The 15,043-nt window shown below is 53.4% G+C and overlaps 2 protein-coding genes and 1 non-coding gene across 3 annotated transcripts; all 3 read left to right on the top strand.

Annotated features, from left to right (window-relative positions):
* The first annotated feature begins 348 nt into the window (after positions 1-348).
* On the top strand, positions 349-432 carry GLRG_13110. Its single transcript has one exon. It is a non-coding gene; the product is annotated as a tRNA-Cys (tRNA).
* Positions 433-1,827: 1,395 nt separating this feature from the next.
* Positions 1,828-2,250, top strand: GLRG_04656 (uncharacterized protein; the record flags this gene model as incomplete). Its single annotated transcript, XM_008095341.1, has 1 exon — positions 1,828-2,250. One exon carries the CDS (start codon positions 1,828-1,830, stop codon positions 2,248-2,250), a length of 423 nt encoding a protein of 140 aa, XP_008093532.1.
* A 2,064-nt stretch (positions 2,251-4,314) lies between these two features.
* On the top strand, positions 4,315-4,698 carry GLRG_04655 (uncharacterized protein; the record flags this gene model as incomplete). The annotated part of the gene is made up of 1 exon (XM_008095340.1): positions 4,315-4,698. The coding sequence occupies one exon, from the start codon at positions 4,315-4,317 to the stop codon at positions 4,696-4,698; it is 384 nt and encodes a 127-aa protein (XP_008093531.1).
* Positions 4,699-15,043: the final 10,345 nt, after the last annotated feature.

The raw sequence follows: 15,043 nt of genomic DNA, 5'->3' as shown, positions 1-15,043 counted from the left end.
TTTTGGGTTTACTGCACGCTTCGTCTTAATTCTGCCAGTTACTAGACTAGGTAAGCATATCACTCATTGGGCCAATCGTCTGTCACGGCTGGCTTTGTACTACATCAATAACTGAACTTTACCTGTAAGGGACATTGTCGATTTATGGCCCTGGAGAAGGTGCAGTAGTAAAAAGAAACACTAGTGGAACATGAAGGGAACGGTTTTCGTTCAAGTCACAAACATTTATTGTTACAAATTGTTTGATGAGTTGAGGTGCGGTGGGATGGAAATGAGTAGTGTGGAGTACGACACATGTGTCAGTCATCCTTAATAAGTGAGTAATTTTGACCTACCAATCATCGAGTAGGATCGATAGCTCAGTGGTAGAGCGAGAGATTGCAGTTCCACGCAGTTATCTCTAGGCCCCGCGTTCGAACCGCGGTCGGTCCTTATGTTTTCTCTTTTCCTTTTTATGCATTTCCTTTCTACTACTTCATTGTCTCTCTCTTCTTATCCACTCTCCTTACAAGACGCCTTGTTCTTGCAGACGCAGACAGTCCCACACGTTTCTAGGTTTCTGGCATGCATGCGTTCCTGTCTTTCAGCTGTTCTTCTAAACAAAGAAGAGTCGGTGACGAGGGTGAACGACATGTTGAGGGTTCTATTAGATGACAGATATGTTCCAAAATGAAGTGTAGATAGACATGGATAAAAGTTAGGCGGCAAATATAGACTTTGTGGGCCCATGACTCCCTACACTAAAAATCCAGTCCCAAAACGGTAGACTAAGTGAAGTCTTGTCGGCATTATTTCAGATAGGCTAGAAACGTCTAGCATACGTTGCACCAATAAGGGCTATCAGACTGGGCTTCTTCGTTTCCTCATGTTCAAGTCGCGTTGACGTTTTCAATATACACCGATGACTATCATCGATGTTGACGGATGGACGGGCAGTTTCACACTTTAATTTGCTTCTATAATGGGTACGAAGAAGATAGAAGAGACGAACGAATATCGTGACGGTCTGAGCCATCCTGCGTTGTAATTTGCACTCACAGAAACACAGCCCAACAAGTGTCAGCAAGAGATGTCAACGATGCCTAATCGAACATGGGTGTTGTTGCAAATAAATTCGAGTCTTGGAAGATACGGCTTGATGGATACTTTTGGCCTCTATTTACCCGAGCATCCTCAATGAATCATGATACACGTTGAACCTAAAACGGCAGCCTTTCCTGCAGAACCGCAAGCTAGATAACAAGGCGTTGGCCAACCAGAAGGAAAGATTTCGATGACAAGCGAATGCCAAGAGGGCGGCAAAGACGTGAGAAAACCAAGTCGGAAAAGAAAATGACGCAAAGAGCCCATGATAGGAGTCCCACCACAACTTTGTATAGTTATCAAACGCTCTTACTAATATTACTAGCCACTACTAATATCCTATTAAAGTAGAAGGCAAAAGACACTACTAAGGTTGTGAAAATATTTAGCTCGCCTGATGCCTACTAGGGATCCTGGAGACGATGGATAGCATAGCAGCATAGTGACATTACAGCGTTGGTTGGATGTGTTGTACATTGTACGCCGTACAGTATGCTGCAATGGCATCATTAAATTACGAACACACTGGATTGACTATTATGCCACTTGACGTCGGTCAACCATACTTGCGCCAGTGCTTTATCTGCAACCATCCACTCCCCGGTCATTGTGCGGTTGCTACCATACAAAGCCGAAGCTCCTGGCTTCACTGCCGGTGCAGAGACGACGGCCCGGCCGCCGCCGCCACCGTACACCATCTACACGACGGGGCAGAAGCGCGCCATCGTGGCCGCACATATCTACATGCCCATGCCGGAGGTCCTGGCCGGCGAGTTCGGCGTCTCCAACGCCCAGATCAACCTGAGCGTCACGACATACGTGGTCTTTCAAGGCGTAACACCCATGTTCATCGGTGGCCTAGCCGACAAGTCAGGGCGGCTACCCGCCTACATCCTGTGTCTTGCTGTTTTCACAGCGGCCAATATCGGCCTAGCCCACGCGACAAGCTACGCCAGATTGCTCGCCGTCCGCTGCGTGCAGTCTGCTGGTGTCGAGGCAACCATGGTTCTCTGCCAGGCCATCGTGGCTGATATCATTACTAGCGCCGAGCGAGGACATTATGTCGGTATTGCCGCCATCCCGGCCATTCTGGGCACCAAGAGTACGGGAAGCCATGTGAGGGATTGCTGTCGCCCACCCGCTTTCGCTGGCTTTCGAGTGCGCTGACTCACTAATGTCGGTGAGGAAAACGCGAGTGGCGTGGATGATATCCAGGCAAAAGGAGATACCTTTCGCTCCTGGACAAACTCCGGGGGAAATGGAGCTAACTACATTTTGCGGACATGATACAATCAGAATTACGGACGATATCCTACGGATCCCAGCCTCAGGAGGGTTTCCTCAAAGACCAGTAGCAGGAAACGAAGGACGCCGGAGCCCAAGCTGGAGGTGGCATTGAGCCATACCAGGTTGACCACGGTAGGTGGAAAGCGAGGTACGAGCTGAATCACGGAGCTCGGAGGAGTGTTTTCTACGGCAGCCTGTTCGCTTGCCTCATGAAGCGTACTACAGAAGGCTGCGCAACATGACACCAAGAGGGTCTCGAGAACAGGCGGTATGAAGATGCTATGTTCCAGGTGACCATAATGAAGAAGAAATGACAGATAGTGGTCTGTATCTTATGTAGGCGTATCAATAGACAAGCTTGAAGCCGGTATTTTGCCTGCTGATCTCATTGAGATTCCAGTGTTTGCATTCAATGGGAATGGTCCCGCTAGCTAACCCGATCCCTAGTCCACTCGGTCAACAGCTTCGGACTGGCTGCCAGCTATTGATATTCACTATGGGCCTTGTCGGACCCTTCTGTTGAAGAACAGGCAACAATCAAAAGACCAAAGGCGTGGCCACGGTCAGGGAACAATGAAGCTTGGAAAAGTAGCTGTGTCTCGGCCAAGTAGATACTTAGCAATGCATGCCTCATTTACGGACCTCGCTTCGGGAATGCAGGATTGGTGGATTAGAGCTAGTTTTGTCTCCTTAATTTTGCTTCTCATTACACCACATGTCTCGCAATTCTTCTCTCCAATCGCTTAATGGCAGATTCCAGACCTGGTACTTTGGACGCATCACCCACCACCTCCTCACTCCCGACTCACGACTACATGAACGACACCCTTAACTCGTAAGACGAGGGACCGGGTCGCCAGCTATTGCAACCTACCTCTCCCATCCTCGATCGAATACCTGCACTGTATAATAGGTAGCGCTGTCTTCCCAAGGACATTCCCCTTTTGTAACTTTCGCTAGAGCAAACCCTCACATCTGCCAGCCGGGTCCATTGTTCTCTTGCCATCTAAAGGTTTGCTTCGACAAACGGAGGCATTGGCACGCCAGTCCACACTCAACCTACTCCTTAAAACAAATGGTTTGCGCCCCAACCGGTGCCCAAGAGCGAGACTATGGATATGTCCTCCGCAACGAATGACATCCATGAGAGCATAGAAACGCCGCGGCTTAACGGACACTTTACCGACAATGGTTTACGAAACTGCCCGATCCCCAACGCCACCCAAAGAACAAACATGGCTAGCAAACAAACAAGGCCCACGATGCCCGCCTTCATGGTTTCCGCCCCGGGGAAGATCCTGTCTTTGGCGAACATGCTGTGGTCTACGGGAAGTTAAGGCCGCGCACGATGCACAGAAAGCTGCAAGCGCATCTCCAATGGGCACTTTTTGGCCCTACTGATAAATCCTGCTTCGTAGACTGCCATGGCCGCTTCTGTCTCTTTGTGATCATATCTCCTTGTGACGAATTCATCCAAATCCAAGCGCACGCTGATACTACAATTCCCCGATATCAATCTAAGCCACACGTGGAATACTGATGAGCTTCCATGGGAGGAATTTCACCACTCCTCTAAGAAGAAGTTCCACTACGACATGGGTGACGAGCCTTGACGACGACCTACTCGCAGCACTTCAACCCCATCTTGCTGATATTTCGCCTGAGAAGTCGGAGTCGGAGAGGAAGGTGCATCAGAAAACGGCTTTGGCCTTCTTGTACCTCTTCCTCTCACTTGGCTCGCCCGAGTTTCCAGGCTGCATGTACATCCTGCGATCAACGATACCAATAGGCGCGGATGTTGGCAGCAGTGCGTCTATTGCGGTATGCATTTCGGGGGCGCTGTTACTGCAATCACGCACTCTCTCCGGTCCACATCCTCATCAACCACCGGAGGAAGCACGATTACAATTGGAGTGCGTAAATCGGTGGGCTTTCGTCTTCGAGATGTGCATACACGGCAACCCGTCGGGCGTGGATAATACATGCTCCACGCAGGGCAAAGGCGTAGTCTTCCAGAGGCCCGACCACCAGAAGCCCTCCTTGGTCAAGTCGCTCTGGAACTTCCCGGAGCTGCCGCTGTTGCTGGTTAATACCAAGCAAGCTAAGTCTACCACCGTTGAACTGGGCAAGGTCCAAAGACTTAAGAATGCCCACCCGAAGGTGGTGGGGTCGATCCTGGAAGCCATCGACAGCGTCACGCGCAGTGCAAACGAGATCATTGACGACATTGACAGCGAAAAGGAAGAGAGTCTCCGGCGCATTGGGGAACTGATGTCGATCAATCACGGTCTTTTGTCCTCGCTGGGAGTCTCGCATCCTCGCCCTTGAGAGGATACGAGAGCTAGTTGACCATGAAGGCATAGGTTGGACCAAGCTGACGGGTGCCGGCGGCGGCGGTTGTTCGGTTACGCTGATGAAGCCCGGGGTTCCTAGGGATAGGCTGCAACGGCTGGAGCAACAACTCGAGGAGGAAGGCTATGAGAAGTTCGAGACAGCCCTGGGAGGCGATGGGGTCGGCGTTCTCTGGCCGGCCGTTCTCAGAAATGGCCTTGACGAATACGAAGGTGGCATGGAGATCGATCCTGAAAAGTTTCTTGGCGCCGGTGGTAATGAAGGAGTTGAGAAGCTGGTGGGAATACATTTCGGCGGTGCTAAAAGAGACGGATGGAAATTCTGGCGAGTCGAGAGCTACTAATGTACAAATGAATGCGAAGGTTATCATTAACAATGTGTTTGTATTGGAAGGTTGGCATTGCACTCATCGTAGAAGGCATTACCTGCCTTGGCCAACGCAGCTTTCACATTACCGCCTCACGCTCGCACGCTGCCTGATCCCCAACGTTAAGACTTGCTTCTTCCTTGGCTATATACATCCGTTAAAGGAGTCAGCACACTCTGTAGCAACGGCGAAGTTAATGGGTGGCAGCTCCAAGGCTGCTTTCTTTCGAAGTCATCGACAGGAACCCATCACTTCTCTCACCTTGCCAGAAATAGCCGCCGAAGCGCTCTTTTCATGCTTCTATGCTGATTATAAACATATTGTTTAACCATATCGAAAGTTGAATCTGCTCCAACGACGGATTCTTGTCGGCAGGGAAAAGAGGTCGGGCTGCCGTATTCTCCCGAACCGTATGCAAAACCGCAACCCATTTCAGGGCATCAGTATACATCCCGAAAGCTATGATATGAACTACATCAACGATTACAGAACTCTCTCGATGAGAAGAGCCGCTCTTTCATCACCAAAGACCCGGCCAATGGGCGTATTCCGTGCTCGTTCTCGACATGCGATTACTTGTCTCCGACCCCCGGAGCCTAAACAGGCATGAAAACGCCCCTAGTCTTCGCTGGCGAAAGTTGGAAGAAGAACCTGGGCACGTATACTTGAACCTGCCCCCCCCCCCCCCCTGAGACGGCCTTGGTGTTCGTTGGAACTTCAAAGACTCAACGCATGCCTCGTACTGACTACAACCGAAGTCGGGTATGGTCTACCCCGAACGCTGTCTAGGTCCGCCTCGCGAGTATCCGCTATGAATGAGCGTCCGTGGCTCTTGTTCGCACCGATACCCCGCGGATATGGACCCCGGGTGCCTCCTGGCGGTTATCCGCATCATGACCCTCGCCCCCACCTGCGAATTCCAATGTTCGCCAGGCCAAAATGGGCGTGAAGCCCGAGCTTTTGGTGACAACAACAGTTCGATTTGGCCAAGCGTTGCTTCCATCGAGACTCCCCAGAGAAGAGCATTTCGACAAGAACGAAGGGAGGGTGGAGGCTTGCTACGTGGGAGCACATGTATCCCACAGACCTGCGACGCCGCCTTCTCATATCTCCCAGCTATAGTTTCTCTCACCTCGCTTCAGACGTGTGCAACTCACCACGGCGACCGTTCTTTGATCGCCAGGCTACCGTCACCGCGCTTGTTACGGCTCAACAGACATATGGGAGTAGACCGGTTTAGATCATGTACCTACCGAGACATCTTCACCATTCCGCACATCTCTGAAGACGTGACATGTGCTCAAATGAAGCATCGAAAGCCCTTCACTCGGGGGGCGGGGGGGGACGCTGGAACCACAAGCCTGCTTCGCAAAGCATACATTGCCATGTCGTCTGGGCGGGACACAACGACGGCATCGGGCCGCTCTCCAGCCTCTTCATCATCATCATCACCTAGACGATTGGCCGACTATCTACCGACGAGCATCCGCTACTCACCGCCGCCGAGAATTCTCCCGCGAGAACTCAAGAGAGCCTCGCTCCCTCCAACGCGACACATCATCTTCTCCAAGCCACGATGCGTGAACCTTGTGAGCCAAGCCTCCGGCACCGCCTTCTCCCCAAGCAACCTTTTCACACACACACACACACCCTTTTCACCACGGCCTCTAACCACGCGCCCCCGAAACCCAATCCAAAGCCACCCTCGACGCTCCCCCTCGCCCTTGGCAACATCCATTCGGAGCCAAGCTCCCAGCTCACAGCCCAGGACCGCGCGTAGTTTCCGTCATCGGACGCGCGCGCCGATCAAGGCTGCAGCTGCAAGTTGTAGCCACGCCCAGCCCAACGCATCGCATCAGCTCGAGACACATGCCCTTTCTCTCCTTTCCTCACCTGACATGACCTTGAGCGTACAGCGGACGGAATACGCCGATCGACACCCGCCTGTCGGTAGTTCATTTCCACCCATATCGGAAACCTCAACACAAAAAGGGATGTACAGAGCCTCCGGAAGACGGGAACTCTCTCCCCGGCCTGTTTCTACCGCGCATAGTTCGCCCACACGCCCACGGCTTGGGCCGATCCTTCTTCTCCGTCACCTTAATCCCCGTCTGAAGTTCGGCGGAGCATGTACGGGGCACCTGTGTCAACCATACACGTATACCGACGACTTGAAGCTGCTGCCCCTCATTGGTCGAGCGAGTCTGCGGGCAGGAAGTAGAAACGGAGCTATTGCACCGGTAAGGAAGACAGCTCAAATCATGAAAGAGAAGAGAAATAAGACCAAAAAAAGAAAACGAGAGCCATGATACTTGGCTTGGCACCGTAACTCTCACGGATGGCACATCTCATCGCTCAATGAGGATCCCCGAATGGGCCAAGAAACCCGTCGAGGTGGCAATCTCCAGGCAAGCATCGAGACAAGCTTCCCCTGGCCACCCCTCTTAGCCTGGATGCCCTTTTGGCAGGCGACCTGGTCGAATAGTGCAGCATCCGCCGTCAAGACTTAACTTTTCTGGTAATTGACCATCGCCCAGACTTTACGGAGCCAATACGCACTAGCGGACGCTGACGTCTCCAACTCGGGCAAGGTGGGAGAAAGGTTCTAGAAGGTCTGGCCGGCCCCAAGGTGGTCCCCCTCTCCTTCGCCACGAGAGATAAGGTTCTCGCCAGGAAAAAAAGTCTGTCTTCCAAAGTACGGAGTACTGGCTCGCTATCGCAACTCGCCAACCCCTCTGGAGATGGTCGGATGGCAAAACGTCCATCACGCAGGCAAGAATCATGATAACGACATTTTCGGGGCAACGTCGAAGGTCCCAGACCACCCCCTCCAGAAACAACTCCCCCCCTCTCCCAATAACCTGCAGGAGGGCCATGATCCCGCTGTCCCTTTTATCCCCGACGCACGAAGACCAACTTGTTGAGCCGCAGGACGACGACGGCAGATGCACATGGTTGAAAGCGTACGCGATGTATCCGGTACTTGAAGGAGATGTATTTGGTCAAAGGGGGTGATGAGCCGCCACATGTGGGAATATGAGCATAGGCCACCGCCGTCATCTCTGATGCAACCTATCACGGTGCATACTGGCCGCCCAGTCAGCATGTGAGGGATTTTCTCCCTCCTCGAGATGCCGCCGCATGTACAGAGAGGCATGAGTGGTCGGTTTCCCTTCTCTCCGTGTTACGTGGGTGTGGGTGTGATTGAGCCCGGAACAAGGGAACCCATTCTGAGCATTAGCCAGAAAAAGAATTGCACCACACGAACCCCAGACTCTGGTGCAACATCGCGCGGTGGCCTGTGAGGATTCTACTCGCGTTTGCTCTTCGAAGCAGAGGAAGTACTCGATGCATGTGTCCGTCTGCGGTGGAACGACGGTTGCCTTCATAGGCACAGTCTCAAATACGACCTGCAGCACGGAAACCTGCGGCAAACTCCTCCGCGTACCTGGGCGCTTCGAAAACAAAAGGCAGTCAGTCGCATGAACTTCACCAGGAATCAGGCTGGGGTAAGTTCAACGAATAATTCGTGACCAGCTGGAAAATGCAACAGACATTGAAGCGAGACCTTCCGCGCCCATTTTAACCAGCAACATCGGCCAACAGCTTGAGACTGGTATTGGAGAGAGTCAAGTATGGGGATCGGTCTGTCGGCGAGCACTCAAATGCAGGCCAGCATTTTCAGGGCTTCGGTTGGTCTCTAGCTCACCGCCACTTGGCTTGGCGGAATGTATCGCCGAGTGCAGAGGAGCCAGCCACCCAGAAGGAGGCTCGAGCGGACCGGAAGGGGACAGCCAAGCCTCGCCGAAGAGAGGAAGAGGCTGGTGATGATGTTGATGGCAACGGATCGGCAACGGAGATGCGTCAACTGTATCCGTATGAGCATGGCGGTTCGAGAGCTTTTCCGTAATACAAACCCCGTCTTTGGCTGCTCAGCCGGCCACGGGTCCTGTGCCGCCACACTTCCCAACCCATTCCAGTGCTCTCCGCCTCCCATTTTCAAGCGAGCGACGAAGAGAGCGGGAGATCCAAGTGCGAAGCAACAGGAAACCCCGCCACCACCCATACAGTCTGTAGATGAAGGTATGCCTTAGCCGTCAAACGCTGATATGAGACGTCAACTGGGGCCAAGCTCGTGGAATCCCCGCCATCCCACGCCCACGACATAGAATGTCCCATGAAGCGCCAGCGAATTTCATTTGTTGTCCATCACGCTGTAGGACGTAGGCTTTTGTCCGTAGCCATCTCCTGGGCTAGACCCAAGACAAGCGTGTGTGGTATGAACATCTAGCGTCAGAAGACAGACAGCATTACGCATGCCGGACAATTACAACGATATAGATGAGCCACTGGAACACGTCTGCTTTTCAATCAGCCAAGCCTTGGCCTCGCTGCTCGTTATTTCAGTGTCGATATTCCAATGATTCCAATGCGACAACCACCTGGTAAACGACATGCAGATCCAGATCCAACCCCGCCTGGAGCTACTAGCTGGGGAAATTTGGGTTTCGGCAGCGCCGTCTCAACAACTTTGGATCACGGAATCGTTTGGGGGTTAAGTTGGGGGCACGTCGCATTTTCAGGGACGCCATCGAGAACCAGCCACACTATGGGCTGCATTGCTTACTTGGGCACTAACTAACGTCGCCAAGTTTGATAGTTTGTGTGAGCGTGTGTGTGAGGCGACAGAGAAGACGGTCAGGACGCGAGACACACACTCGAGCGGGGCAGAGCTGTTTTAGTATCTCCGCATTCGTCACCGACGAGGGCTCCGACATCGTCTTGTCCATTCCGTCTTGGCCGTGGGATATTACTGCTCATATTATCGCCCGGGCTTGCCTGATAAGGGCGTGTGCCCACCGGCGGCTCCAGCGCCGTCGATTAAAAAGTGGTGTCGAAGACCGTGCTGAAATCTGGGGCCGATTGTCGGTGACTGACACAGCATCCCAGGTGCCTCATTTCGGTGCATCGTGGTCGTCAAGTCGTCGAGCCAGGAATAGAAAGCGAGCCCTCTCGGGTTCACACGATCAAGTGATGAGGTCCATGACCCGTCCTCTCCTCCGTTCGCAACCCACTCCTCTCCTCTCCGTACTCCGTAGCACCGGCGAGCGCCAATGCCCAGCTATTTCATAACGCATCGCGTGTTCTCTTCTGTCCACCTGCAGTAGTGCAAGCGAGCCAGCCATTCACCGTGTCGCCTTGAAGCGCGTACAGTCCCAACAAGCGTGGGGGGATATCACGCCCCGTCGTTAGGGTGCTGAAACATGTCGTGGCCAACAGGGCTGTCATAAAACCACCGCGGCTGCACACCCTCAGCCCCCTATCCAACGCCGCTTTTAAACGGGTTCATTACGCGTGAATGTCACTGGTGACTGGATGCGACGCGGATGACCTTGAAGCTCCGTAAAATCAATCGATGGCGGTGACCGACTGACTGACGGCTGGATGACCTTAACCGTTGTTTGTCAGCCGTGACTTGTTGTTTCGTTGCGGCCGAAGAGGGCGTGTTTGATTCCATGCATATCCATTGCAGTGCCCATTCGCGGCCCTCTCATCTCGTTCAAAATTCATTTTGGTGCTTCTCTGAGACCCCCAAAGAAGTTTCAGTCGCCAGTGTAGGTAGACCGGGCGACGGGTTGCACGTTTGCAAGTTGAAGAGTGCTGGGCTTACGCAATCCGCATCTTGCTTGTCCACAAGATTCGGTGCGCCACGCCAGCGTGAAGTCTAATAGAAGCGTTGCTCGGGGGCTTTCCATGTAAGGTACTACTACGTGGTGCTGCGTAGGCGGTTCCAATCGTAGTCTAACCCACCACATTCGATAGCCGAGTTGATGATCAACGGGTGTAGTCATGAAACCGGCACCGACCAAAACTTTCAACTAGTTGAGATCAACGAGACCGAGAGCTGTGGGCTAGCTGCGTACCAATAGCTGCTAGGCTTGCCCATCCCGGTGCCGTTGCAGAATCCCGGAAGCCTGCCGCCGGCAAGGGAGCACTGACAACGCACCAGGAGCCAGGACGCTGCACTCGCCAGAGTTCTCGGTCTGCACACCGACGGCTGCGCTGGCCCGGATATGAGACGTTAGTTGCAGCAAGAAGCCAAGTGTTTCTTGGGTTGCTTCGCCTCCCCGAGGTTACCGCACGGCATTGCCCCAATCTGTTGACGTAAGGCTGTTGAGATCATGAAAAATATGCTTGGCAATAGTGAGCAAAGCACACGCCGAGCAACTCAAACACTCTGCGAACGTCAAACCCAACCAAACAATAAGAAACATGTGGTTCCTTCGCGACAAGAACCGCCGCTTCTAACAAAGCGGGGTGCGGTGTTGCAGGGTGTAAAACAACCTCTTAACGAAAGCATCACTGCCATCGATCCCATTTAGGTTTTCTTGAGAGGCAGTCACTGCGGTGCTACGATCAGTGCTCGTAACAGATTCCGCCATAGCAGACACTTAATAACGCGAGGCACTGCCAAGGAAGATTATATGGTATCTAGATGCACGTTAGGCGCAGCAGCGCTGGTCGGAATGGCAGACCAAGGACATGAGACGAATGCATAATGCGCTCAACTGATCTTGTCGTCTCAACAACGGTGAAGCCAAGATGTTTGCCATTCAGGTGCGTCAGACACATTGGCCGCCATCAAGATACAGGTGTCGTACGTAAATGCCAATGACTATAGCTGTTCCGTGGGGGCAGTTATGATGCATTGCCCACGGGCCAGTATCATGTCTCGGATCAGGTAAGGCGAAGAAGCGGTAAGCAGGTGAAGAAGGTGTGAATATCAGGTGCTGTTAAGGCGGCGCTTCCAACGTTCGGCATTGGTGAAGGTTGAGTCGAAGATCCCCACCGTGGTCTGGGGAGCATGACGCACTGGCGTCAGGAATGGCACCCCTGTCATCTTCCTCCATTCTCAAGGGAGGCTGGAGCGTCGGAGGCTCGGCATATGGTTTAGCGATCCAAGTGGAGATTCCTCTTTGATGGAGGCACCGCCTTACGCGCGCCTCTGGCCTCATCTCGTGGTTTCGACGTCGAGTTTTGCTTCGAGAGAATTGTCTTGTGTTCTCGAATGACGTCGTGCGTGACAGGCTCCAACCAAATCACGCGGTTCGGAGCGTGTGCTTTTGCTGGCACCGACAGCAGGTGACCGCAATGCAGGGCACCGGGGGACGAATTGACGAAATTGTTGGAACGATGTGAGAAATGAGTTCCGAGGACGACCATAACTCGGTACGTACTCTGTTATTCGAAGTCAATGCGACAGGTATCGGCGCTGCGCAGGGTCCGGATTAGGGCCGTTTCTTTTCAGAGCTAGGAACCCCTGGCTAGTCACGATAATGACCGTCAAATGGCGATCCATCAACAACTGGGGATGCTGAAGCGCTTCTCCATACTAGCTTTGCCCCATTTGGGAACAGAATAGGGGCTTGAGGGACGCGGTTGTGCGAATTGGGATCCTCCTCAGCAGCCAGTCCGAAATTGAGAGACCACATACTGGACAGCAGGCTAAGCCCAAGACGACGGCTAAGACGAAGACGACGGTGACATGAAGCGGGTGTTCGAGTAGCGCTGAGCTGCGAGGTTGGGAGTTCGACGCAGAGTTTGGCTGAATGATGCTCTTTGAAGTCTCGAGCATCGAGAATCTTCAGCCAAACAACAGCCAACAAGGATGTGGCGCTCGGGTATTAGGCCGTTCCTGACAGTGACAAGATAACGGCTGGGGTTTGTTGCGTAGGCGCATGTGCCGCTGACAATTATCATTCTGTGATCGGTCTCTGGAAGGAGGCAACAGACGTGTTCGCTGAGGACCACGATTCGACGTAGGTACCGTGTCAAAGCATACAGACAGAGTACATGGAAGAAATTACCGGATCCGGTCGCCCAACAGGTGCCGAGTCAGCCGAGGGTGGGTGGTATCGGATGCTAGAAGGGCGGAAAATGCCCTCTTTCTGCTTCGCGCCGTAAAGCAGCCGATGAGCGCTATCAGACGGCCCTGTCGGCTCTTAGGGGGGCTATTATCGTCGGAGACTCTCCGTGGGTTGACCGCTGACAGCCAGCTTCCGGGTTGCCGACATTGTAGCGAGGCTTTTCCACGCTCACCGTGTTTGATCCGATGCCCAGGAAGCCCGTGGGACCCCAGTAACATTAAATCCAATCCAATCCCCAGTCTCCAGTCTTCAGTCCCCAGTTTCCAATCACTGGTGTGGTGCAGGAACGGCCTGCCATCGACAGCCCTCCGAGGAACCGCCTTGAAGAGATCCACCGAGCGAGCCACCTGGAGGATTGCTGCTGGTTGGTGATTCGGAGGTGGGGATGGCCCATGGGATCGAGGGTGTGTGTGGGCGTCCACGGTAATGACAAGCAATTGCTCAGGGCTTCGTGGGTTTCTCGGTGGAGGAGAAGCGGTGATGGAGGGGGGAAACCGTCGGATCGAGGGGATCCAACGCCCCGGGATCTTACTGCGTATGACGGAAGGGACGTAGGAGCGGACCCGACCCCGTGCTTGCTGTTTTTTTTTTTTTTGTGCTCTTTCTTCTTTGTTTCTCTGTTCTTGATCTTGTTTCTCGTCGTTCTTGCCTCGCAGGAGTCCCTTCCTTGCCTTCCGTGTCTGCTTCCTCCTTCCCACTCCTCTCACGCACACAGGGTAGGCATTCTTACCTCAGCTATCCATTGTACCGCCATACACATCGCTTGGTGCCATGTACCAAATCTCGCCGTTGAACCGTGTGTGAAATGGCCTCTTCGTCGCTATTCATCTCTTTGGCCGTGGCCATGGGCAGGATTTGTGCATGCTTACCGCTCTAGTAACATGCTCAATCATTCATGGTCTATCGTGGTGCCCAGATCCCGCCTGGGTCGCGGAATGCCATCCACTTCTCGTCAGCTGCGGCTGCGACACTTTAGACCTTCGACGATCCTTCTCATGGGGCAGTTGCAGCCGCAATTACTGGAGGACCGTAGTCACAGGCATGGCTATGGCCCAGGGGCCAATGTCAATCAATCAACCATGGTCCGCTACCTCCGCATAAGCTCTGGGCTGTCTGTCATTGCCATCGAATGAATAGGTGGGGGAGGAAGCCCTGTTGGCAGTGAATTGTCACGCCGTGGATTGTATCAATCATGACAGCCAAGGCCAAGCCAAGCCAAGCATGGTAGATGACCACCGTCCTTGGTATCGAAAAATAGATTCAGGCCGGCTGGTCTGAGGTGAGAAGACTCAGGTCAGAACCGGGCATGGCCGAGCAAGCGTGCCTCGGCATGCCGAGCTGGCATACAATTCAGTCATCCATTACTCCCCGTCTCCATCTGTGCACCGGCCCCCGTTTGAGCGGGACCGACCTCGGACAGAGACACGGGAATACGATATTGTGCAGGCCGCCAGGATCACGAAGTGGCGCCCCTTCCCCTTGTCCCCAAGGGAAGCACGCACAACACGCACAAGAACCCATCCGTGCCATCGTCATTTTCGGCGCGGGCGTGGGTGCGCATGGTGGATGGCATATGCGGATGGCGTTGTGTTATGGAGGGTGGATGTGACCAGTACGTGGTACCGCTGCCAGAACACCCCCAGCTCTAACCAGCCCAATTGCTGCATCGTCGTTGGTCGAACCACCCGGGTTGGAATGAGAACGGGAGAGCGAGTAAGACCTCAAGGAAACAAAGGAAACCTAGCCCCTACGGATGGTTTCTGCGGCGCTACGCACATATACGCGAGGACAAGCATCCTCAGTATCCCCCCCCCCCCCCCCACCCTTGACTGGAGGTCGAATCCATCGCCATGCATCTCCACATCGCATTAAGCCGAGACACAGGACTTTCAACTCTACGTCGCGATTGTAGACATCGGCCTCCAAGTATGTAAAGATCTGGCTTGGAAACCAGGAGAAGTGCTGCCTATGTCTGACAACAGGAAACTACCTTTGCAAACTGAAGGATGACGGTTTAAGACTAAGG

This window comes from Colletotrichum graminicola (assembly GCF_000149035.1).
Source record: "Colletotrichum graminicola M1.001 genomic scaffold supercont1.15, whole genome shotgun sequence".
Lineage (NCBI taxonomy): Eukaryota > Fungi > Ascomycota > Sordariomycetes > Glomerellales > Glomerellaceae > Colletotrichum > Colletotrichum graminicola.
The sequence above is the reverse complement of the archived record's forward strand: the minus strand, read 5'-3'. Positions and strand labels throughout refer to the sequence as shown.